The sequence below is a fragment of the Trachinotus anak genome, unplaced genomic scaffold (genome assembly GCF_046630095.1).
Source record: "Trachinotus anak isolate AG129_WGS33_773 ecotype Australia unplaced genomic scaffold, CSIRO_AGI_Tana_v1 ptg000018l, whole genome shotgun sequence".
Taxonomy (NCBI): domain Eukaryota; kingdom Metazoa; phylum Chordata; class Actinopteri; order Carangiformes; family Carangidae; genus Trachinotus; species Trachinotus anak.
The window spans coordinates 12,787,135-12,813,276 of record NW_027273869.1 but is presented as its reverse complement, the minus strand read 5'-3'; the positions used below and the strand labels follow the sequence as shown (position 1 = coordinate 12,813,276).

General features: G+C 42.7%; 1 protein-coding gene across 9 annotated transcripts in view; it reads right to left on the bottom strand.

Annotated features, from left to right (window-relative positions):
- The window catches only part of chchd3a (coiled-coil-helix-coiled-coil-helix domain containing 3a), a 63,155-nt gene that overhangs the window by 4,867 nt on the left and 32,146 nt on the right, over positions 1-26,142 (bottom strand). For 4 of the 9 annotated variants that reach the window (XM_071502184.1, XM_071502181.1, XM_071502183.1 and 1 more), the window contains 3 exons: positions 22,277-22,291; positions 20,715-20,798; positions 11,517-11,587 (listed from right to left, as the gene is read on the bottom strand). In XM_071502184.1, coding sequence (XP_071358285.1) covers positions 11,517-11,587; positions 20,715-20,798; positions 22,277-22,291 — 170 coding nt within the window. The remainder of the gene's footprint in view (positions 1-11,516; positions 11,588-20,714; positions 20,799-22,276; positions 22,292-26,142) is intronic. The other 5 variants (XM_071502182.1, XM_071502185.1, XM_071502189.1 and 2 more) reach the window with 2 other exon arrangements.

The window sequence follows — 26,142 nt, the reverse complement described above, 5'->3', positions numbered from 1 at the left end:
CTCAAGAGAGCTCATGCATTGCTCGAGTGTAGGGAGCTCCACTGCAGTGTGTGTACACCCCATCTTTTCTATTATTACTGTCATTCCAGTCCAAAACACCTGAAGCAAGAATCGGCATTACTGTATCTGCTGGGATGAATGTCAAAGGTCAAGCCAACCTCGAGAGTCTGCCGTGATGACCGTGTCGATGTGTGCGTTACAACTTATCGACAGAGAGGCCAGAGGGTTTCTTTTTTTTTTTTTTTTTTTTTTTTTTTAAATGGACAATAAGAAGCTAACAACGATGGCTGCAGCCCCTGAAAAAGGAGATCCATCAGTGCTGTGGGACTGCGCAGAAGAGAAGCTAACTCTGCGGATCAATGTGTAACGCAGAGCTAAACAAGGAAAGAGCACTGGTTTAATCTGGAAAAGCAATAAAGCTTACTTATTGTGATAATGATGATGGGGTTAAAATTATAGGCAAGCTAAGTATACCTTCCTGGTAAATTAGTCCCTCATTCCAATGTCTTCCCTCTAAAAACCCTTTAAAAAGGCCTTATGGGAGAGAGTATTGATCACTCTACTAGGTGCTAAGGAATCCATCCATTGATTCATAATGGCTCAGTGAGAGTGTCAACCATTTACAAACTGGGTAGCTATAACCTTGGAGTGGTTTAAATGTCAAATTCTACCTTTTAGCATCGAAGAGGAGGTTGCTGTTGTAGACTCTGAATGCAAATTGTCTGGTTATAGGCTACACCTCACTAGCTTAGCACACTCAAGTCTGTCCTTGAGGTTCTGCTGCAGCTTAATGCTGCCGCCCGAAGCTGGTATGATCCAGATGCTAGCACTTCTAATGATGGATGCTATGCTAAACTTCGGTGCCATTAAATGGGACTTTCGTTAGATGCAAGAGTTGGATCCTTTCGCCAGTCTAAGCAGTGGAACGTACCACCAGTGCCCAATGTTAACTGCTTTTGTCTGTCTCTTCACACACCCCATAAAAATCCATAATGACAACACATGCACATGCAAGGGCTATTATGCTAATGGTGGTGTCATCGTTTTGCTCACACCAGTGCTCAGGACTTTCCATCTGCCTCACTAAACACGCCTTGCATGCGTGTGAAAGAGAAAGAGATTCTGCCCGTCAGCAACTCTGAAGATCTCAAAGGAATATTGGGGGGTGAAGCTGAGCCCCTGTAGTCACAATCAGATATTTGATTAGCCTCCTTGGGTGAGAAATTACCCCCTGCTGGATACAAAGCAAGGGATTGGTCGCATGGGTCATTACCCAGGGTCCAATGCAGCAGGAAGATGGCGCAGTGAAGATGTGTATATATATATATGTGTATCTCCACATGGTCACATTTGTTAGGGAGGCCGGAAAAATCTATAGTCCTTGCAGGTACAGGTCAGTGACAATTTGTGGCAACATGAGAGGTACTCACAATAGTAGTAAGAATAATCAATACACTTCATCATATAGCACCCAACCCTGCTCTGTGTAAGGCCAGTGAGGAGCACTTCACAGAATAAAGCTAGTCAATTTGGACATGTGAAGGAACAGTTTGACATTTTGGGACACATGCTTATTCACCTTCTTGTGTTATGCTAAGCTGAGCAGCTGTAACGTTTATATTTACCGAACAGACATGACAGCGGCATTGATCGTCTCACTCTCTGTGAGAAAAATTAATTAGTACATTTCCCAAAATGTCATAAGTATTAGTTTAAACACTGGCTGATTCCAGGGTAGGTCTATACCCTGAACGATTCCTGGCATTTACAACTGTGAGTGCAGACTGGGACGTTATGATTTTGGGTGTGGAGAAGGTTCTGCGTTTGTGGATCCATCGGGGAGAAATTCAGTTATTTGCTAGGAGGCATAACAAGGCCATTGCTCTGCGTCGGGGTATTGAACGATGACAGCAGTGCGAGCAGAAATCGCTGCCTTCCTATTCCTATGGATGCTGGCGCTCATTTATTACACCGCCTATGGGCATCTACAGGGACGAGGGGAGCCACAAACACCCACTAATTACTTTCTTAAGCATTTGCGTTAATGCCAGGTGCATCCTGCTGATACACACCACAGTGTTTATCATCAGTAATGGCCTCTGAGAGAGAGACAGGAGAACACAGAAAGGGAGGGAGAGAGAAAGGGTGGGTAGGGTGGGTGGGTGGGGGGTGGGGGGGGGGGGTGGTGGGGTGGGGGTGGGGGGTGTGGGGGGGTTTGGATAGAAATGAAGAGCATTTCTTGATGAGGAACTAGACGGTGGTATTTCCATTTTTGCTCTCTCTGGTGCTCTCTGTGAGGAAGGGGCTGAGACAGCGGTTGAGTTAATCATGGAGACAATAACACTGTCACACACACTCTGCGGCGGCGCGCTGCATCCTCTATCATCTATCATTAAGATTAACATTAAGTTCATGATGCCAACCACACGGAGCTGGTGGGGAAGGGCTTCAACCTCCCCTCCCTCCCTCCTCCTCAGTTTTACATTAGGTGCCCTCATGTCATTTACTACAATCAGACTGCTATAGTGCTCTGCAGCAGGCCGAGCAGACGCAAGTACGACAGACATGTCATATCATGAAAGGGCTTCAAACCATTAAGATGATTACCCTTTCTACCTTTTATGAATGACGTTTTTTTTTTCTCCATTCAACAATAAAAAGTTATGAAATACGATGTATGTGTTCATTTCAAAGTTTATCAATACTGTCTTCAAAGTCATTTTTTGGCCTCAGGTAATCTTCATTTATCAACACTGCATAACTACATCTAATGCGAAACGAAGCATTAGGTACTTCATGTTGACTTCATAGCCAAGTAGTTCAGTGTAGACTTAAGTGTTGCAGAGTGAATACACGGGAGATCCTTCCACTGTGGGAATCATAGGGTATAATTATAGATATACTTCAAAACAACAGTGAATCGTCCAGTTCCCATGTAACCTGAGTAGAAAGGCATTCATAAACAGGGACACTGTGTCACATTCCCAGAGCAAAACCTCTTTTTTTTTTAATGATGTACAGGAAATTAAAAAAAAAGGGTGAAGGCCAGAGGCATTTTGACATTTTTTCAGCCCTGGTTAGGTCCCACTGTAGAATTAGACTTTTGATTTACAGGTTGTGGTGTTGTTGGGTCAGTTACCAGCAGAAGAGGACAGAGTGCTCTTTGCATTAGCCAGTGTTTCCCAAAGGTTTGCTTTGGACACCCTTTGTATGAGGAAATGTCTACTTACGACCTCTCGCCATGTGCATGTCCATTAGTTGTGAGCACTTCAAATTAAGACCGATTTCTCAGACTGCTTCATTTGAATCATTTTTAGAGGCAAGATGATGTAAGACTTCAGTGAGTTTCACAAAACAGAAGCAGCAATTAGAGAATTTTGTTCTTTCTTATGTCAAGACACCTTTTGATTCATCTTGTGACCCCATCTAGGATTTCTTGGTGACACTACTCAACACAGAGAGATAAAAACACACACTTGCTCGTCAGTTACCCATGCGCACTATAAAGAGTCATGCGAAGACAAAAATTTTAATGCTACAACATAAATGTCTACGCTGTCAAATCAAAAGCTTATTTTACAGGTTATAGAACCAGATATGGTCAATAAATGTCCCATTTCCCCCTTTTCTCTTTCTCACTATCTATATTCCTCTCTCCTTTATTCCCTCCCTCAATCCCCAGTGGTTCATGGGATATTTAATAAAACACCATGTGGAGGGGAGTTGGGGTGGGGGGGGGGAATCTGAAACAGAGACATCTAGCCAGATACAGTTGGTTATTATGTGCAGCGTGTGTGTGTGTGTGTGTGTGTGCTGCACCCCATACCACAGAGACAGTAAATCTAAACAGTCATATAGGGGTCTTGCCTTGTGCCATCAATAGCAGTAAGGGTCTCTGTAACATCACCTTATCCCACCTAACACACACACACACACTCTCACACACACTCTCACACACACACACACACAATCTCACGCTTGAGAGACACACACACCAAGTCCCTTCCGCCTTGATTTGAGGGCGGAATGAAAGGGAGGAGGTTGGTTTAGATACCGACATTACAGTTTCTCAGCTCTGCATCATAAATCATAAAGCATAAAGCAGAGAGAGGTAAAGAACAGGCGGACAGGAGTGGGGGGGGGGGTGGTGCTGGTCTGCTTTAGAGGAAGAGAGACAGAGATGACCAGTGTGTGTTTGCGAGCCAAGGGGACAGAAAAGAAAGCGTGGAAAAGAAGCGGGGGGGCGTCTATGGAGAAAGAATATTGGAAAAGAGCAAGAGCGGTGTTGGAGAAGCAGAGGAAACTCTTAAAGCTCGCTTCTCACTTCCTTTGTAAAGTTTTCCTTTCGGGGAGAACAGAAAAACGAGGTTGAGGGGAGGGGCAGGAAGGATATGAGAGGGTGAACGTGTCCCATTTAACATGTAATAAAGCAGAACGGATTACCTGCTCACTTCCTCTCACTGTCCATGTCCCTCCTCAAGGTGTCCCTATATCATTTAAAACATCCCCTCTTTCAAGCCTCCCGCTGCACTAGTCAGCACATTTCCATGGAGGGGCCATATTCTGATGAGTTTATGGCCACGGCTTCATACTTAAAAGAACATATTGACTGCGAGCGGGGGGGGGGGCGTATTGAGATGGATGTTGGGATTTTCATACAGTATGCATGCGTTCTGCCAACAGAGGGTGCGGGGAACGGCGTCAGTCCATTTTTCAAACCAACTTAGATTGACCATGACTACCATCTGCTGTAACGGCGGAGAGCCGTGCACTAAAATGACATTCATAGATCTCTGTTAAGCATACAAGATGCTTCAATAGTTGAACAAAGTGTGAGACACATCTGGAAACGTGTACGTTCATCTGTCATAATTTGAGGCACATCACAACTTTGGAAAAAAAAAAAAAAACACAAAGAAAAGCACACGCAAAGATGGCCAGAGGGACCTGCAGGTGTACAGACAAACACAGAGACACTGGATGCAGGGGCCAGGAGGACGTGTCCACTCTAGTACTGGAGAGCATTAGACTGTGCCCTGCAAACAGAAGTATTGATTCACTGCACAAGCTGACTGGGGAGGGCTGTTGTAAAAGTTTTCATTCCAACTGCCTACTCCTTTTAGCATACTAGGTCTAGAACAGCAGTCGACATAAAATAAACGGGATCCACATAAATGAGTTTCATAAATTCAGTCATCATCAGTGAGCAGCAGAATGAGTGTTTCTCCATTGGAGCTCTGGGTGTCACTTATATATACTTCTTTCAACACCTTACTATAGCTGCATTTGCACCACAGCAGCTTTATTCAGCCTTATTGCAATATATAAGAGGTACGAAAACAGAATAGGGAGGGGGGGGGGGCATTGTTGTTCCGCCTTTAAGCTGGCAGCAGAGGTAGTCACAAAGAGGCAGTGATGTCTGTGTAAAAGGGAGAGCTGTCATGGCGGGACAGACGCCAGCACTGTTGTGCTGCACGTCGCACTTTATGGCAGCTTTTCTTTTTAACAGTAAAACAATAAATTTCCACATATGCAGTTGATTCTGGGGAGTCTCTGCCTCTCTGTTTTTAGGGATTTTTCTGGATTTAAAATCAACTACTATACTTAAAGAATAACTGTCACATGACTGCTAATGTTGCTAACATGCTATTATGATTAAAAAGCACTTGATCATAAACAGGAAGAAGCCAGTTTATGGTCTCATTTTCGTCAGGTTTCCTCACATGTTGCCAGGAATCAGCTTACCTCATCTCTCACACATACACAAGCAGCACATACTTTAGCTCCAGCGACAGTATGGATTACCCATGCCTGCCACCAGATTGAGTTCCCAATCACCACATTGTCTATTTATCATCATTTCGGTCCACTTAGGGGTTAATAGGGTTAAGGGGAGGGTGCCAGCTCCCCCTTAAAAAGCCCTCATGTTCCCTCTAGTTAAGCCAGGCGTCAGTACTGAGGGGGGTAAATAAATACAAATGATCCAGTTAAGGAGAAAAATGACACACATTTTGCTCACGCTGCTTTTTAAAAGCAGACGTATGTGACCCTCCTTCCCCTGCCCCCTGCGGTGAAATCCATCAGCGTGGATAAGAGATTGACTGAGAGAGGAGAGAAAAAGAGAGGAAACGGGAGAGAGAGGGAGAGGAAGGAGGAGACAAAATCAAGAAAAAGTGGTACAGATAAAAGACTGCCAAAGATTGGAGAGAGAGAAGGTATGAGTGAGTGAGGGAGGCAACATCAGATGATAACAAAGACAGAGTGAGTGAGAGAGATTTAAAAACACTGGCCCTAAGTGAGCAGTGAGGGAGACAAAGGAAGGGTGAGTGAGTGAGTGAGTGAGTGAGTGAAAGGAAAAAGAAAGGGAGGATGTGTCCTTCCTGACCCCTCTTTAGATACACTCTTATAAGGGGACTGGTGTCTGGCCTCATACACAAGACATGTTTGACATATTTCACAAATGTATGTCGGGGCATGCACCTGAAACAGAGAGGGCGGCAGAGCTTTGTGCGGCACACATTCAGTGGCTTTCTGTTCCACCGTTCATGTCACTGTAGTGCTCACCATATGAAACATCCCAAATAACACAGAGAGGCAATAAAAGCTGAGTGGATTTCCAAAGTCACTAATACAGCTACTAAAAGGTGTGTATGTGCTTTGTGTGTCCGTGTATACGCCCACGCAGGTCCCTTGAATTGTGTGCGCCTTTCACCACCAGCACAGCGGAGCTCTTAAGGCCGAAAGAAGAGCTTTTAAAGCTGTTATTGACTTCTATCTCCTGAGCTGACCACCATCTTGTCCCTTCGCCCGGGTTGCCTAGCTACAGAACTGTGGCTCACCCTCACCTGAGAGAGGGGTCAAAGCGCTGCTCAGTCTGTCCTACCTCACCGACTACCTCCCAGAAAAACACCTTCATGACGACGACAACTTAAGCACTTGGCAGTAACTCGCCTGCTAAATTAATTCCTGTTATTTTAGTAATTAAAAGTGCTGCTTGGCACAATTAAACATCAATAAATCATTACTTAATTAATTTTGGGACATCCGTATTATTCCCTTCAAGAAACAGGAGCACTGCCAAGAAATTTGAAAGCCTCTACCTGCCTCTATACCTTATTTACATTTTGTAGCAGCAGGGTGGATTTCGCAGGAAACCTGCTGGATTCTCTCCAGCCCAATTTATCCTCTTCAGTAACATGAAAGATGTGACACATGCACAACGCAATAGTCCCGCAATGCTTTGTTGCAGGGCTATTGTGTTTGATTGCATTGGGTTGCATGGGATTGCCCAACTGTGTCCACAACCTTATGACAAGAGGTAATGGCTTGTAAAAAATTAAGAAATTGAGGAAACGAGGCCTGCAACTTAAGTGACATTATTGGCAACCAACCTGACCACAGTGTTTGTTTACTGTAATTATACCACAGTATCACAATTAACTTGACAATGTTGAAAAAATGCTACAGGGAAAACTTTTAACAAGCAGCAACTTCATAATAAGGAGTTGGCTGGTAATATTCCATGCTGTTAATATATAAATAAATAAAGCAGATGAAGAGTTGTTGAAGTTGTTTATTTCTGAAATGAAAGAGGCATGAGTGGGCTCTTCTTTCTGCCACACGGTATGGAGGAGAAGACAGACTCTCGGAGGTGTGGTCTCTTCACCAGGGCAGTGCAGCACGCACAAGAAAAACAATGAGCCGTTTTACATTCTACAAGTTTTGCTCCACGCCTCCTCAATCCACCTTTACGTGGGCGTGCGGGGAGACGCAGCGAGGACAGTGGCTATTGTTATTGTCAACTGGATTAAATTAAAAAAAGATTTATTCTAAGAGGTAAAAAAAAAAAAAACAGACAAAGGGAGTGAATGTGTAGCCTGAGGGAAAAGAGGAGTGACAGTGAAGTGACAGACAAGAATGAGATTTTATTCTCTATGGCCAACTGTATGGGGACGGACGGAAAGTGCTTTCCTTAGAGGCGCTGCTTTTCCTGATCTTATGACAAATGTCACCATCAAGGCAGAAAACCTACAGGAGCCTGAGTTTTCGGGGGGGGGGGGGGGGGGGGCAGACATTAGAGATGATGGTCTCAATCCTTCAGTATTACACAGCCTTGTCAGACCCACACATTTGCCAATATGTGACGTACCGGTCCCATCTCAATACTGCAGGGACCCTGGACAAACACAGAGTGAGCAGCTTCGACAAAGAAGCCCAAAACCCCACCAAAGGTTAGCAGTGACAGGAGGGCTTAGGACTACGCCACCGTTCTTTCATTCCCCGTTCCATCTTTTCGCATAATCTCACATCGATCATTTTTCTCAAGGCCTGTCAGCTCGCATTTCAAACTAAAGCCCCGCTGGGTCACCGCAGCCTGTCGGAACGCCGCGCCGGCGCACACACTGCAAGGCCGATGTCCACGTACACACCCGAGTACGTGAGCATGCTCAAACGCATTTATCCTCACATTCAAAAGCACTCGCACACAGGCATGCATACATACATGTAGTGCAGTAAAGGTCACACATTCAGAGCTGGACAGTGTGATAATGCATCAGACTTGGGATAAACAACTAGTGGTGAACGTGGCAGCATATAAATCAGGTGCAGATAGCCTCCTCTCCACAGACAACTGGGAACTCTTATCTACAGTCAGTGTCATGGGGAAAGCAAAGGAAAGCTTTGGTCTTGTGTGTGTGTGTCTAACATAGTGTGTTATTACATTATCTGTTAGATGTTGTGTATATTTACGCACTTACAAAAGAACTGTGCACCAAATGTCTTTTGTCTAGGTCTTTCAGAGCAGGTCGATCCCCTGCAGTTTCTGATTTAACAATTTTAGACACAAGAGGAGCCAATTTACAGTTTAAGCAGCATTTGTTCACACTCACTTCAAACAACATTGTTCAGTTTATAAAAGCAGGATCCAGAAATTCTTCATGTATTTGTATGTACAAAATTATAGCTATGAGAAAGTGTGCATATCCCATATATATATATATACATATATATATATATATATATATATATATATATATATATATATATATATATATATATACATATACATACAAACTTGTAGAATGTAAAACGGCTCATATATATAAATATAAATATATAAATATAGTACATATGTGTGTGTGTTTTTCTGTGATTGTATGATTGTATGTGTGTGGATGTAATGAGGTCACGATGATGCAGTGGTGTTCCAGTTGGGAGAGCTCCATCATTCTCAGAAAACTCTGGTGGGAATACAGCAGGAGAACGGCAGGGAACAGCTGTACCGCGCACCTATGCAAAGAAACTACACATATACACACACACACACACACACACACACACACACACACACACACACACACACACACACACACACACACACACACACACAAGCTCATTTTGCACAAAGACACACACCCTTCCCTCCCTTGAGTACCTACCTCTTTCACTTTCATTTATTTCTGTCAAAATCGCCAAGGAAAATGAACGCACTGTGGTATGAATGGAGCATGCACGCTGGCTGCCTGCTGAAACCCATCTGTAGAGTGCATGGTTAACTTGTGTGATATCCAACAAATTCCCTGCTGATCTAATGTCATACGCACATGGCAAACTAAAACCAACCAAAAGTCCCAATTAATCTTCCAAAAGCATATATACAGACGTTCTAACCCCTGACAGTCAACCTCCTCTGGTGCCACACATCCTCTCTTTTACTATAACAACCACACACTAATATCAGCCCTAGCACTAATCAATCCCTAGAGCACTATCACTCTCGTTACAGCTGACATGAACTGGAGTGGGGAAATGAAGACATTCTGATAAGAAAGATGTCATCTTCCACACTTTATAAGACACTCACATTAACATATCAAATGTTAATTCTATCAAGTGTGGATACGACCCCGGCTTTGCTTCCTTTCTTTTTTCTTTTTTTAATCTCTGGAGGACATTTTTAACTTTGAGGAAATCAAAAGCCTGTGCGAGACAAAAAAAAAATATTTCCCCCAGTTATTCAACAGAGGCCTCTGTCACGAGAGAGCGCTTTGAGGAAAGGCACACATATTATGTTCACAAAAGATGTTCAAGATATGAGAGCATACAAACACCATCACGCATGAACTCACACACATAAACAAAGATGGGCCAAACACGCCCTGTTAAATCCAATTAGCCCTATGCTCTGATCCCCTCAATGCATGCCTGCCCCTGTCTTGTAAGACCAGACCTTCCCGCCATTTCATTAGCGCACACACACACACACACACACGCACAGATTCTCCCCCCTCCTCTGCCTTTCCACCATTGTAATCCAGTCACAACCCTGCTAATGCACCTCCTATAATCCAATCCACCAATCAGTGCTCTCCATGCAAAGGCCCAGGTCACATGACTACCCGCACGTTAGCCCAACGTTCGCTCGCAGTTAGCACTGTCATTTGGCACTAATGTTATTCCATTTTTTTTTTCTTTAATGTGATTTGGAAAGTCTCAGCTCCGGCTTCCACCAGTCTAGCGCTAAACCCCCAATGGACTGGGCTAATCACTTTCCAGCATTTCTGAGGGAGACAATGATCCCAGTGTTAGCGCTGGCTAATGACAAGCTAACACAATTAGCCTAGCCTCCCTGGAGGAGAGCTCAGAGCCAGGGCCCATTCTTGCCCCACCTCCTGCGGGCTCCTCATCCACTTTCCCTACATTACTATGGAGCCTAATGGCCTCTTACTAAGAAGACAGATGGAACACGGATGGGGAGGGATTCAGCATCTTCTTGAGTTACATTTATGTGTCGGATATGTGGTACATCCATGACCACTCGGACGTTTAATATTACCTCCTCTGCTAACAGCTTCAATGAAGTAATCATTCTTTTCGCTGCAAGGTGTTGTGGCAGGATCAGTAGATCTCATAAACTAAGACAAAAAAAAGAGTCTACTCTATTTGAGAGCAAATGTATAATTATTTTCTGCATCGCAGAGGTTATCTTTTGTCTCTTGATATGGTAAACACTAGCCATGTTATAAAACTGCTGCAAATTATTTGATAATCCTGTTGGACCCAAGTCTGGTTGAAGATAACGTTTTGGACGATAAATGATCCTCCTCTAACACTGAAATATTAAAAGAGCACAAGAAAAGCCCTGTCAGCTATCACCCAAATGCAATCAGGCTTATCAGTGAACCGCATCATCAGCATCAGCTAATGGGTCGGACTAATGTGGTTCTGATTGAAAGACGTAGGTTAGAATGTGGCTAGCATAATTCAATAGTGTTTTCACTGGTCGGTCAACATGGACTTCTAATCTTTTGTGAAAGTGAATTTTTCTTCATGTAACAGTCACTAGACATGAAGCTTATCAAGATCCCAGATGGTGAACCTACTGTGTGTGAGAATAAGAAGCTTGTTATAAACAAATCATTTTTAAAACAAGACTGCAACAGTGAAAAAATCATATGTATTGAGGTAAGATCTGAGTTTTTTGGATCTACATTGAATCAACCCTCTTAACTTACTTGAACTTGGCATTCACTTGGTCTGCAGCCTTATGGTAGTTCTCTGTGGTGACCTTGTAGAACTGAGCACTCTGCAAAGACACAGACAGACAAGGCATTGAATGAGAGAAATGCATGAAAATACGATTGTGATCTCCGATATATATATAAAAAAAAATCCAGCCAATTTATTCCCATCTTCCCTCCTCTCAGGTTGGAGCCATTTAGTCCAAAACAAAACATTTCAGCAGCGTGACACTTCTTGATTTAGTCATATCTACAGCATAGCTGAGCCTACACAACTCTGCCTCATCTGCCATCATTCAAACATCATTAAAACTTGACTGAGAGGGATATTAAGTGCAGAGGTCTATTACCAGTTGGGTTTATTGCCCACAAACAGGAGGCTAGGTCCGTACTGTATGTAGGCTGTAAGATTTTTCTATTCTTTATATTATATTGTTTTGTGCGTGTGCGCACACACTACAGGTTTTCCTGTTTGTGTGAGTGCGTGAATCACGGATATTTTTGTGCGTGTATGTGTGCGTTTGTGCTTATCCTCTCACAAAAAGACTGCTGTAATAACAGGCGGCAATCCTGTAAGGTCAGAGGGTCGCTAGTCAACAACGTACAGACCACCGGTCATAATCCCCCGGTGACCCATAGCAAATGAACCCATCGCAGGACCACTCAACCTGAATTACCTTCTCAAACACAGCCATATAACCCGGCTCCTACACCATTTATACTACTCTAGGAAGATCTGTTTTGTCTGCCCTCAGTGGCTGCTATGTACATTTATGATCAAACGGTGAGAGGTACTAAAGTGTGATGGATAGCTTGATTGAGTCGTATGAGGTTTGATCCATGTCTTCTGCTGCCAATGTCTTCAAATTATGAAGACATTAATAATACTTATACTGCACATAAAAAAAAGAATAATTCACAATTCTCAAACATGATTGTATTTTCTACAAAATCAGTCAGTTTAGAAGTTTGTGCCATTCCCTGTTGGGTTGTTAAGAGACACAATCAACCCAGGGCCGTGTAATGCAATGCATAAGACAACATCTTATTTACTGGAAACCAAAAACTTAAAGGATTTTACATGATTTATAGCTACATTAGAACTGTGATAAATGCAAGCTTCTTGGTCCCGTCTGCCCGAACTTAACCTCCTTGCAGGGAAGACATTCATCATAGTTCACAAAAGATCGATAGGAATGAACTGCACTGCTGAAAAGATCAATAGTGATGTGTTGTAGAGCTAAAAGAAGATGGGACATGACAATGCTGACAAAAGGTCTGATGCACATTTGAGTCCTCTTCATTTGGACAGACACTCGTACAGAGTATCTGCAGGACTCAAAGTCCTTTACTATTTCACACTCTGCTGTTACAGACATAATTTTAAAAAAACATTTAAATGTATTTCTTTGACATCAACATAAACATTGTTCTCCATAACAAAACAAAATCACATTTTTAGATATGCTGATAGCACATATAAATATACTTATTAGGACTTCTGCTACAGCACTTTTATAGATACATTTTGTATCCTTTTATCACTCTTATCACTTCCAAGTGTGTCAAATTTAATGGATTCAAAGATTGATGTCTTTGTCCCATGAGTAAATATTAAGTGATGATGCTGTACAAGAAACCCTCTTTTCATGTACTATGAATCTCAAGAGTTATTTTTAATAATTTAAAAAAAAGTCATTTTGTCATGGACAGTGTGCACATTGCAAAACATCCCGTAGGACAAAAAAGATCCTGCAGCAAATGTATGGAACAACAAAATAATACTTGTCCCTCAGGCAGACATTAGTTTGTATGTGAAACAGTGAAGGAGTATTCCCAAAGTTTAAGAGTTAACTTGTAAGCTCATGCTGTATCGGTGCCCTCTTGGCCTTGAATCAAGTGGTTTTCGGTGTAGACAAAGAAACTGCCAGAGCTAAGGAAAAGGATTTAAAAGAGAAGCTTATTCACAGATAACAAAAAGACTAAAAAGAGATTTTGGGGGCTGCTAAAGAGGTAAGAATAAGACTTCTCCTGAGTGCCGAGATTGAGCCATTGGAGGAGAAAGTGGGAGACAGAAAGGGCTGGATTTGGGTGTCTGTCTGGAATACTAAGTATTAGGTAATAATACCTGCCTAAATGGCAGAGCTGGCACTAATCAGCGCACTAATCCACCTGGGAGGACAGAAGGCCATGTGTGACAATGATTGCAGGACCACTTACAATATATATATACACACCCACACACACACACCCACACACACACACACACACACACACACAAACAATGTACCTCCATTCACACACACACACACACACACACACACACACACACACACACACACACACACACACACACACACACACACACACACACAAGGTACTAACACACAGTACGTATGGACGTGCCGCCAAAAGCTTCTACACACATACCGTGGTGGCCAGATATCTACATATAAACTGTGCCACAAAAAAAAAAAAAAAAAAAAATCCCCGGCAGACAGAGAATAGTGTAATTTGACTGATTGCTGAGTGGTCTTAAATTGTGATTTCCTGCTGTTGCCCCAACTGATTTGGAGAGTCGCTCTGACCTTTTATTAGCCCTGAGAAGAGAGACCACGGTTGGTTTGGTTGAAAACATTCCTCCCTTCACCAAACTAAAAGATTTTTTAGGAGCTGTAAAACATGGCCTTGATTTAAGTCAAAGTGAAAGGTAGTTTTTGATCACTGCAGAGCAACTCTTTGTCAATAGATAAACAACTGTGAAGCCAGAGGAACCTGGTGCTGAGTATATCCCCATGTACAATCAAGTATTTACCATCTCTTGGATCAAAGTGTGTTTCTGTTTATTTTCATCCTATTTACTCTGTTTGCTTTCCACTAGGTTTTTAGCTCATCTGAAGCCAAACAAAATGCTGGTGGGGGGGTGTCATAGACAAATTAAGTCATTACTGCTAATGCACTGCAGCGATATGGAGAAGATAGAAGCTGCACCCAAACACAAGCTCCAGCTCAATTTAGAGAAAAAGCCTCCAATTTTTAATGAATAAAACAAATAACTGCTTGTACTGATGGCTCCTTTCTCTTATCTGCTGCTGAGCAGGAGGGCCGAAATGGGGAGACACCCCACCAAGGCTAACATTACCATTCTGCAGAGGCAGAGAAAATGAGGCTTCTGCAGAGTGACTCAGAGCAACTTGCTCAAAGGGAGACCAAAGAGGCTGGTAAATTGTTATTGAGCCTATCCTGCCTACACAGAATTGACTAAGCATTTCAAGCTTTGCCTAAAGGGGCAAGACAACATCCCAGGGTGGAGATGCATAAATACGACACAGTTAAAACACAGACACACTCCCACACTCGGGGTGCTCCTTGCTAGCTAGCGTACAGCTAACATCTGTACAGTTGGTGCAGACACATCTGTGTGCAGCTCACGGGTTTAACACGTTATATCTTGTTGGTTTAATCTGTACAAAAACCAACATGTAAACATGTCAGATTTTGCTTTTACTGTGAGTTTAGAGCTGAACTGTTTCTTGTCCAGCTGCAGTCACTTCCTGGAGTCTCTGCTGGTTGCCCGAGGACCTCAAAGAGCCGGACTAGCCGTTTCCCCAGCTGCTGGCTTTAGCCTTACATTTACATTTTACAGACATGAGAGCTGTATACATCTTCTTTTTTAAATTAGAAAGAAAGCAGATACTTCCAAAAAATCTCAAACTAATCATTCTCTTTATAAAAACAGTAGTTCTTTAAATCACTTTTCTTCTACTAGATGTTCTGTGTATATAAAAACTTAAAGCAACGCAAAGCTGGTGAGTGAGTGAGTGACTAAGGGAAATGTGTCTGTCCTCATTTTCATTCATGAGGAAGATAGAAAAATGAGAAGAGATTCTAATAGAATGTAGTCCAATACAATTATGATTGCTTGAATCAACATCTGACTTAGTTTGTATAAAAACTGAGCCGTACAAGTGAATATTTCAAAAGTTGTGTCTCAGCATTCATTATTATAGCCCGTGGAGTGTTCCTACGACAGGATTTTTTTTTTTTTTTTTTACATAAATGAATGTGCTGCCGTTGTTGTGAAATCACCATTCCTTGAAAAGACTTCACCGTTAAATCCCTGTGAATCCCATCATGCGGCTATAACGGCAAACAGTCTCAGACACAATAACTCAACACTGCAGCACAATGTCATGTCTTCACTTCGGATTACTGTGTCTCCAGTTATGCACCTCGCACAGCCAGAGAGACTACATTGATCGCTTCATGGTGAAACAGAAATTCTAAAAAACATCTTCACCTCTATAGTACAGCAACAAGACAAGCAAGAAACAACTGCTCACATTTCTGAATTTTAATTTTTATCAGACGACAAGCAAAAATGCACTTAAAATATTAGCTCCAGTCTCCAGAGAGAGAGAGAGAGAGAGAGGGAGAGAGAGAGAGAGAGACGAAGGGCAAAAGATTGAGATGGAGAGGGATACTGAAAAGACAGATAGTGGGAGAGATGAAGATAGTAAGACAGAGGCAGAGACAGAGATAGAGATAGAAGCCATTACTGTTTTTTTAATGCTCTCTCTCTGGTATTTCTTCCTTTCACAGTGGTGTGGAACTTTGCTATGAGATGGCAATTGCTGCCGTGATTGTCCTCCATGGGAGAGCAGAAAAATCCAATTTCATCGATATACAAGGCGAAAAGAAAGATAGGGGGAAAAAAAAGAGAAGAAAAATCCTCTCAAAAAAAAAAAAAAAAGAAATTGAGGCGGGGAGGGAAAAAAAACAACACTTGAAAAAGAAAAGCTGAAAAAGGAGGGATATAGAGACAGATGTGGCAGGGAGTGAGAGGGGGGTGGTGGTGGAAAAAGACATGGTAGAAAAAAAAAAAGAAAGAAAACATGGGCAAGTTGATTGTTAAATATGAGATTGTTTTACAGCGGGGCAGGTATTGAGTGAAAATGTAATAAATATATAGATATTGTTTTCAGGGGCTATTTGGTAGCTGTGGCCCCAATGAGCGGCAGCAGCAGAGGCAGCAGCCTGAGCTGTCTGGGAGCCTGGTGATGGCCTGTCACTGGAAGCCCCTCTGATGAATGGCCATGTTGGATTGGAACAGACGTGTAATATATATCAGACTTATATTCTCTCCCTCTCTCTCGCCCTCTTTCGGTTTCCCCTGCCTCTTTCTGGTGGTGTGCGAGATGCTGAGGGGAATCCTGAAGTAAAGGGGAGGAATGCAGGGCAGATGGAGGGGGGGGCATGGTAGGTAATATTAAGCTGGCAGTACACTCTGACTGAAATCAAATTTGGTGCCTTCTCAGTAGAAAAATGCAGCCAAAAAGAAGCACAGCGTTGGGGTTTGATAGCTAGAATGCATGCAGACTGGTTAGAGGAACAACCCACCCATGAACCATCACTTGTGACTGATAATTGTCCTGGGTCAATTCTTCCTTTTCCTACCTGCAGTTCAACAAGTTTAAGAATCTAGTTTGTGTTTGCTATTAAAAGTTTATTCTGTGGACAAACCTTATTTCGACTCCCCCACTTTGGGTTGAGGCACAGTGTACGACAACAGACACATCAACTGTTTCTTTTCACACGCCCTCACTCTCAGGAACATTTAAATCGGCCATATGACAAATTAAAACGTATCCTCTGCAACACCAAATCTTCCTGTACTCACACATATTATATTGTAATATAGACATGGTGCAAAAGCATGTACATAACAGCACTGCAACTAACACTTTCATTATTGATGAACCTGTTGATCATTATCCAACTAATTGGTTATAGAATCTGTCTGTGCCAGAGGATAGGGAAAAATGCCCATGACAACAACCCAGAACCCAAGGCAGCGTCTTCAAATGCCTTGTTTAGACCAACCAACAGTCTACAACCCAAAGATATTCAATTTAAATTGATTTAAACCAATAAATGCAAGAAAATCCTCACATCTGAGAATCTGAAACCTGAGAGGTATTTGTTCTTGTTGAGTCTGAGCAGACTGTCTGCACTGTGAATATACTGTCTTTATCAATAGATGCACCTTTGTTTGTAGAGAAACCCATTAATTATCCACACAGTATTTATCCCAGCATTCCTTGCACTGCTTTAACTGGAGCACAGGAACAACCAGATCAAAACTGTCAATATTCAGTATACGGTAACAACTTGACCTGGATATGGGCATTGTCCGCCTGTTTTACACCTATGTTCATACCTACTCGCCTATATGCAGGCTATATGTTCATGACTCTTTGTTCAGCAGTATGTTTGCATTATATCTTCCTGTGAATTGTCCTCTGTGCTACCTTTCTGTGGTACTTTCTGGTGCATATCTGTTGCTGATATATTGACCAGGCAGGAGCTACGATGAGTTCACAAGAACAGAACATGCCAAAAGTGATCTTGTTTGGTATTCTGCCGGGTTTACGCTGGGTGAGCTGAGGAGAGCGGGGAGTGAAGAGAGGCTGGCCTGAGAGCCAAGTGGGGCTCTGTGGCCAGAACAAGAAAAAGGAGTGTTACTAACACAATCCAAACAAACTGCACCCCCTATGGAGTCCCAAGCCGCTTTCTGCGCAGTCAGACAGGCAACATGCAATATTGCCCACCACTGATCCTCAGTTACACACAGGATTAAACACTGTCACACAAAACGCACACATGGTCGCCACTTCTGCCGTGTTTTGTCTCCACGGGCCATAAATCCTGATAGTATCATTTGCCAATCGAACTCTTGTGGTTGTGGATACAGTGATTTGTAAATATAGTGAATTTATCATTTCGTTCTTGTGCATGAATCAATACATAAATGTAATGTGCATTTTCACAGTCCCTGCCTCTCACACTCACCTTGAATTTCTCCGCTATTCAGTAAAGGGTCGTAGTGGTCCTTCAGCCTTTCCTTTACCCTCCGCTCTTTATCAATCCGTTGACATTTTATCTTCTTACAGCTCTTCTGCCTTCTTTCTTTTTCTTGTTCTTATCCTCTATCTCTCATTCACAAATGTCACTTTATCATAATTTCTTCTCATACATTCACTGGTAGAATCTTGCCTGTCTCTCTTACTCTTGCCTTCTCTTGAGTTAAAGGAGTTTTTTCCAGCACAGTATTTCTCCCCTTGTTGTTTTTCCACCTCTCTCTCTCTCTCTCTCTCCCTCTCTTCTGTCTATCTCAATCTTCTGTCTCTCTGAGGTGTGAAGGTGATTTGTTGACACTTTGATCTAAGGAATATTGACCAGAGGCCAACATGGCTGATGGATGGCTAGCGCCTGAAGTCGATAATGCCCGCGTTAGTTTGGGCTCATCACTTCTACCATCAGCACTCACATTTGCTCCTATACAGTATGATACAGTAGAACTACACAGTCTTAAGAGAAGCACTCTGCAGGAGGAATCTATGGAGCTTCACATGCAACACGGGAGCATGCCTGCATCTCATATTACTATATATACACGTTTACTTTGTACGGTCTTTTCCCAAGCAATCAACCTACTGAAGCAGGTTTGAAAAAGAGCAATAGTTACTTTCTTTGCAAATCCACTGATTCATTTACACGTTCCCCTGATGTCAGTAAATCCTCTTCTCTCCGCTACCCAACCAAAATTGCACAGACCAATGCACTTCCAATTATTGACAGAGGTCCACTACCACTCAATACCCCCTGGTTTGGATTAAGAGTTCATCCTCAGTGAAGGGAGGACATTTTGCAAGCTTTATTGAGCCAAAGTGGGAATGTCCTGCGCACAATGGGAACAAATTCACCCTAAAAATATTAAACAAGGATGGTCATGTGCTGCCTGTTTAATCAGCTAAGAAAAACAAAAAGATAAGTTTATTTTAAGCAAGTTCATTGATAATGATGTGTGCACATGCGTGGGTAAACTTACACGAGATAAGACACCATCTTCTCACCAAGAAATTACATTTGAGCCATTTGGATAAACACAAAATCTTTTCATGCAGAGGTCCTTTAGAGGACAAAGTGCCCACTGAGTATGTGATACTTCTGCCACCCTTGTATTCATGTGAGCTTCTGGGAATAAGAATATGTGAGTGTCTCCATCTTCCACAATGAATATCTGGCCTCACAACTGTGTGAAATTTCGATTTAGCTTTCACTATAAGGGCCATTTGACTTTTTGCACCCTCCAAAGGGGAGAAAACTCCTTCCCAGCATGAAGGTGTCATTTCAAGCACATTAAATAAGGGCATTGTACCATTCCTAAGACACACTTATGATTTGAGAGCAGCATGAGGGCGTCCTTTTTAACACACTTTAACAGGGCATTTGACCCTGGTCGCCTGCCTTGCAGGCATCTCGCACTGGGACCAGCATGGAGCTGCCATTTGAAGGGGGCTAAGCACGGCAGCTGACCCTGGTCCCCCCTCCACAGGACACTGGTTTGACAATGAACATCAGGGTAGTGTCATTTTCAGGGACAGGAGGACGCACGCAGAGATGAATGAGATTTAACCCTTTATCCTTCAGGCAGCGGAATTTAGGGCAGAAATTAAAGAGAAACGGGGAGCGAAAGAGGAACACAGAGAGAAAGAGAGAGAGAGAGAGCGAGAGAGAGCGAGAGACCACTGGGAAAAGCATGTAGAGCTGATACTGAAGGATGCCAACAATAGCAGTGGGGCAGTGGGATGAAGAGGAAGAATAAATGTGACTGTACTTTGGTTGAGCCCCACTGTGACCGAGCTCACTGCATCTGATGGCTGAATTGTGTGCATGAATCTCGTGTTCTTCTTTGTGTGTGCACTGTATATGGGTATATGGGTCTGCACATGTACTGTGTGTCGATCACTGCATTATACATTAATAGGGGTATGTTATCTGGCATCTGCAGCCCCCCCCCAATGCGAAGATCACCAGCCTGTCATGTGGTATAGATTTCTGATTTATCTCTCAACACATCTGAGTAGAGAAAAAAAGTTAAAAAAAAAAATCTATTAAGTTTGTTTTTCCATGTCTGTGTGAGAATTAAGCTCAGTGAAGGGTTATCAAAGCCATGTTGATTAAAAGTGACGACATGAAGACAAATCATTAATGGAAGATAAATCAGATATCATCACTTGATCTCTGCAGTGAGTGGTAGAGCCTGGTTGTGTACGATGGGCCATATCATTTATATCATATATCACACGTTTTTTTCCAGGTCAGTGTATGATGCAAACATTTTCTCACCCTCTCCTCCAGCCGAGCCACCTGCTCTCTGTAGAAAGCATCCTGCTTCTGTAAGTCTGCTTCTCTGGCCTCCAGCTGCTTGGCCTAAAAACACACACACACACACACACACACACACACACACACACACACACACACACACACACACACACACACACACACACACACGTTTACAACATACAGCATACACACATGCAAACACAAGAGAAGAAAAACCATTGCTTACGTGCTCAGTGGAGCATTACCAATTTTAACAAACCAATCAAAAGACGCACTAGTATATACAAGTATACATACACAGGAGTGAGGCCCACTGTGGAGACTCATACAAGTGTGTATAAAGCAGAGACACATTACAACACAGTAAAGATAGAGGCTTTTTCTTTGTTGGCATAGATGCACCAAACTGTGAAACAGTGTGTGAATGTGTGTGTCGTGCCTGCAAGCATGTACATGCACCCAGAGAGGGTCTGCAGGTATTGGAATATGCTCACATACACCTGTGCATCTGTGTGTATGAGACTAATCATGCCTTGGCAGGTTCTGTATGAGCTTCTTTGTCCTCTTGTGTTCAATCTTCAGCCAAACCACTATCAGGCCAAGAGGATAACATCAGTTCTCAGCAAGAACGAGCACCACGGTCTGCCGTATATATTTAGCCAGTGTACCTATCTCCACTGTCCTCCACTCTACTATGACCTTCACTAGATGTACGGCTGACTCTCTGGGTGATATACAGGACAGATAAGACCTGGATGTATCTGCTCCCGGAGTGAGAAAAAAAAATAAAAAATAAAAAAAATAAAAACACCTTTACACTTCAATAGAGGTCAAATTAATCAAATCACAATGAAATTATGCATTGAAATTTTAATAATAGTGATAAAAGTTCAACTTTCTGTCTAGACTAGACAACGGTTTTCAGGGCCACATATTTTAATTGTGGAATTACTTTTGATCATTTACTTGTTATGATGAGATGATGCTATGAAACAGCAATAAAAGAAGATATAAAAACTAGTAGAATTGAGGCTTGGTTGTTGACATATTTAATTTGAAACATTTATTCAGTTGTTTTAACACTTGTTTTGATGTTGAAGAGACATTTACTGACTCAAAGAATTACTTTCATTCAAACGTGGTTTGCATATATCTGGAGGAAATAAAACATCTGTGGTATTAGAAAAAAAGTGTACAAAGAGTATATAGAATAAAAAGAGAAGTAAAACCTTTTAACAAGACACATAATTGGTTTATTTAAAACTGCAGGGAACTTCAGGACCCAACCAGGAACATTTTGTATTATTGTTCCCTTCTGTTAATAAGTCTTCAGAAACAGGCTGAAGTCACTAGCTCATCTATAAATCTACAAAGCATTTGGAGCAGGAGAGCTGTAAGAGAAAGGGATCATCAAAATGCGGAGCAGCTGAAATACCTGCTGGAAAGAAAAATGTTACATGTCAAAGAAGTTGAAACTGAAAAGAAATTCCTTTACTCTATCATGCAGGAACAGTGAGAGAGAACTGTCGACTCTTGGAGAAAGTACAGGCCTCTAGACTTACCTTCTGTCCTATCTCCTGCATAGAGGGAAGCATTGGGAAAAAAACAAAAAAACAAGAGAGAGAATAAGTGTAAAGAGGCACTGATTCATCCATGAACTTCTTCAAAGTGACATTTGGAGAGGTTTAGTATTCAGAGGCAAGGGGTGACTGGCTGCCACACTGTTCTGCTTGAATACTCACACTTCATCCTCTCAGGCTCCTCACTCACTGGCATATACACACACAAGACACATGGTATATAATCATAAACCGTGTGCACTGCTCATACGCTGTTACATAAATATAAACTCAAACACATATACACCACCGTACCACTGAGGACTGCCGTATGGAAAGCAGCCATGCAGATAGAGCCTTGACGCCTTTGCTTTAAGCACTATAGGATGTTGAAGGAGACAGAGTATGGACAAAATATAATGTATGGAGAGGAAAAAAAAAAAAAAAAAAGAAAATTGCATTACCCCGTCCAATCTCCACTAGACTGATAACCATCTGTGTTCGGCTGCTCAACGCACTGCAGACGGAGCTGCATGCTCTATGCATTGTGATGAGTGGCAAGGAGTGTCACAGAGTGGCTGTCCGCGCATCACATGATTGGGGGAAGTTTCAAAGTCAAGGGGGTGCTCCAAGCTTATCCACTACACACAAGACAGAAACTTACTAACCAACACTAGCAGGCACACACACATACACACACCCCTCATCTCACAACGCTGTGGTCTCTGCTGTCCTCAACACGCCCTAACATTAGCCTTATGATGCAGTCCGACAACCGTCTCCATTGTGTCCTCTTACAAGTCTCAAGTGCTATTGTGGAGCCGGTGTTATACAAAAGCTAACACTGCATGCACTTCATGATGGAATCAAGTTGGACTTAAACCTACATAAATGATTGCGCTGGGTGGATGTAGTCTGGAGTACACCCTTAAAAGTATGCCATAAGTACACTACAAGTAGCATTATTATGACCTTTAAATGTTTTATCCATTGTGTTTAAATGTATTAAATGCGTTATTGATGCGCAATCAGAGCTTCTAAGATAGACTGGCAAAGTTTTTGAGAGACCGGACTACATTGGCTGAGGTGCCAAAAAACTGTCTCCCATCAACAGCTCAATTTTGCAGGAAGACAAGGGGATGATGGGACGGAGGGAAATGCGGAGGAGAGGATTGGCAGGGCGTCGCATACTGTCACAAGTGTGTCCAAACTCAATGTTACGCCGATGGGTGGCGACCAAAGAGTTTAGCTTTGCAGAGAAAGACAAAAGATGCACACAGACGCCGAGTCACAAACATGCGGCTGAGACAGTGATCGGAAACGCACACATCGTCACATACACACATGCACACGCTCTCGCACCAGCCGGAGCAGCTGTACCCACAGAGAATGGGTGGAGAGATAAATGCGCGCTGAAGGCGAGACTAAAGGGGTCATTAAAAGAAGAGAGGTTGTGACAGAAATGTGTGCCCTGGGATTTTCTTTTTTTGCTCACTTGCGCGTGTGTGTGTGTCTATGCATACATGCACCCGTGCATGTGTTCAATTTCCATGCGAGCAGGTTGGCCCTCCTCTTAGGCGACGCACACAGGCCCAGACACACACACTATGTCAGGATTACTTCCGACTGATTAACCCCATTCAGCAGACTTTAAAGATAATCTAATCATACTAAAGGCCAAACAATGGGACAGACTTCACCACTGCCCATACACCTTTTGTTCCCCTAATGAAGAGGCGGTCGCGGGTGGAGGAGGAGAGCTGGCATAAGGGTGTAGGTGTGTGTGCGGGGGGGGGGGGTAGAATTAGACAAGAAAATGGAAGTGAACTTGAGGGTGGAAAGAACAGAGAGATAAGAGACAAAGAGGAGTGGACAATAAAAGGTGATTTATCATTGGAGGTGTCAAGAATGGAGAAGTGGCTGGGACATGGAGCCTGGAGTCTGGCTCTATGACTTTAGAAAGAAGTTAAAGAGAGAAAATGATACTGGAAGAGATCAACACATATGAGTCATTTTCAAACTTTGCAAGTCCAGAGGGTGATGTCATTCACTTAGGATAACTCACTAATTCTAATTCAGCCTCTTACTCTGTCTAATTTTCCTGTGCAGCAAGCCTTGACATAGGGAAATAAAATACCCCAGTAAAAATACAAATACTCATGACAATACTCCCCCATCCCCGACAGGGTGAGTCCACACACTGCTATTTGTAGCCCAGGAAACCACATTAATATCAACAGCAAACTTATACATTCCCCTTCCTGTATCCATCTCCCCCTGGTATATTATTAAGTACAGTAGCACAATAGCTGAGGGTGACAGGCGGCTGAGAGTGAGACCGTGGTGGTCAGATTAAACGGATCGTTTAGGCGAGGCAAACGCCTCTGTGAATATCAATTAGCCAGCCGCTGAATAATTAAGGACAGCCATGTTTTTTAATTAGCCGACTGCCGCAGTTTGAGCTGGGAGCGAGGGCGGGGAGGAGAGGAGGAGGAGAAAAGGAGGAGAGAAGGAGAGGAGGATGCAGAGGGATGAAAACAGGTGGATTTTGCTGCGTCAGGCCTCCCCCACCCACGGCCTGTTCTCTCACTGATTTGCTCCCGTACAATCCATTTCTTTCACACCTGCTTTTTCGTTTAAAGTGCTCTGACACTGGCTTTTTTCTTTTACCGAAATAAAAAATGACTCCTGACTGCAGTGTTGGGCAGGCCTACGGCAACTGTGAGTATATGTATATACTCTATGTGGCTACGTATGGGACTTCTTATAATAAAGACATAGCAGATAATACAGTTACATCACATCTCCATACGTATTTTCCAAGGCTATACTTAACTCAAGTTTCAGAGTCCTCTAACGGCCGTGGAAATTACAACAAAAGCAAAGGAAGAAGTTTAGTGAATATCAACGTTTTCTTCCATGACCATGATCATTCCATAACCTTTACCACATGGTTATTGCTGTTACCATGACGATTAAGGTCCCCTGAGCTTCACTACATAGTAATTTTACGCCAAACCACAATATTTTCCCAACCTTGATTAACTGAACTTTATTTTAAACCAAGCAGTGATCTTTCCCTAAATCTGACTGATTCGTTTTTGTGCCTAAAACAAACCAAACTGTCACCACAGTGCTCAGCAGTGATTTAGAGGCGCCAATACGGGCGTCAGATCAGAAAATTCTTGTATCGTTCTAGAGGGAATAAACAAACAACATCTAATTTTGAGATGTTGCTCAACAATGAGAATTTCTACAGTTAATGAATCCATTTTCAGCCTTAGACAGTGTAATATAAAACCAGCTGACTTAAGAACTGAGTGGTCATGTTCATGGTGTTGATTCCCTCTTATCCCATTCATCATTTTGTTAGAACCCAGACATGTGTTGCAACCACTTTGTGGGCTCCTGACCCCGAGGTTGACAACCAGTAATTTAAACAACTGGATCTTCCTATGATAGAATTCAATGTACGATAGGTTCACGACACTAGTTCTGCCACCATTACTACTGCAGCAATTCTGTACATGCTAGATTTTTCATTTCACACCTCAATGATGGAAACCGGTGTATTGCAATATAATGAGGTGACTCACTGTTATACTGCGTGCTTGCCACATGCTTTAAAATGATGCTAGATTAAAATTATCTTGTGAGATGCCATGATCGATAGAGCACAAATCAAATCTCATCACATTAACTAATAGCACCTCATCCATAACCTTGCTCCGTTTTGTCCCCCCTCCCTCACCTCCATCAGCTCAGATCTGATTCACCCTTGTCACAAGCAGCATCATAATCAATGCTCCCTCACACCATCCACGTGAGTGCTGCAGCACGGCGGGTCAGCGCTGCTCGCCAGGGCCCAT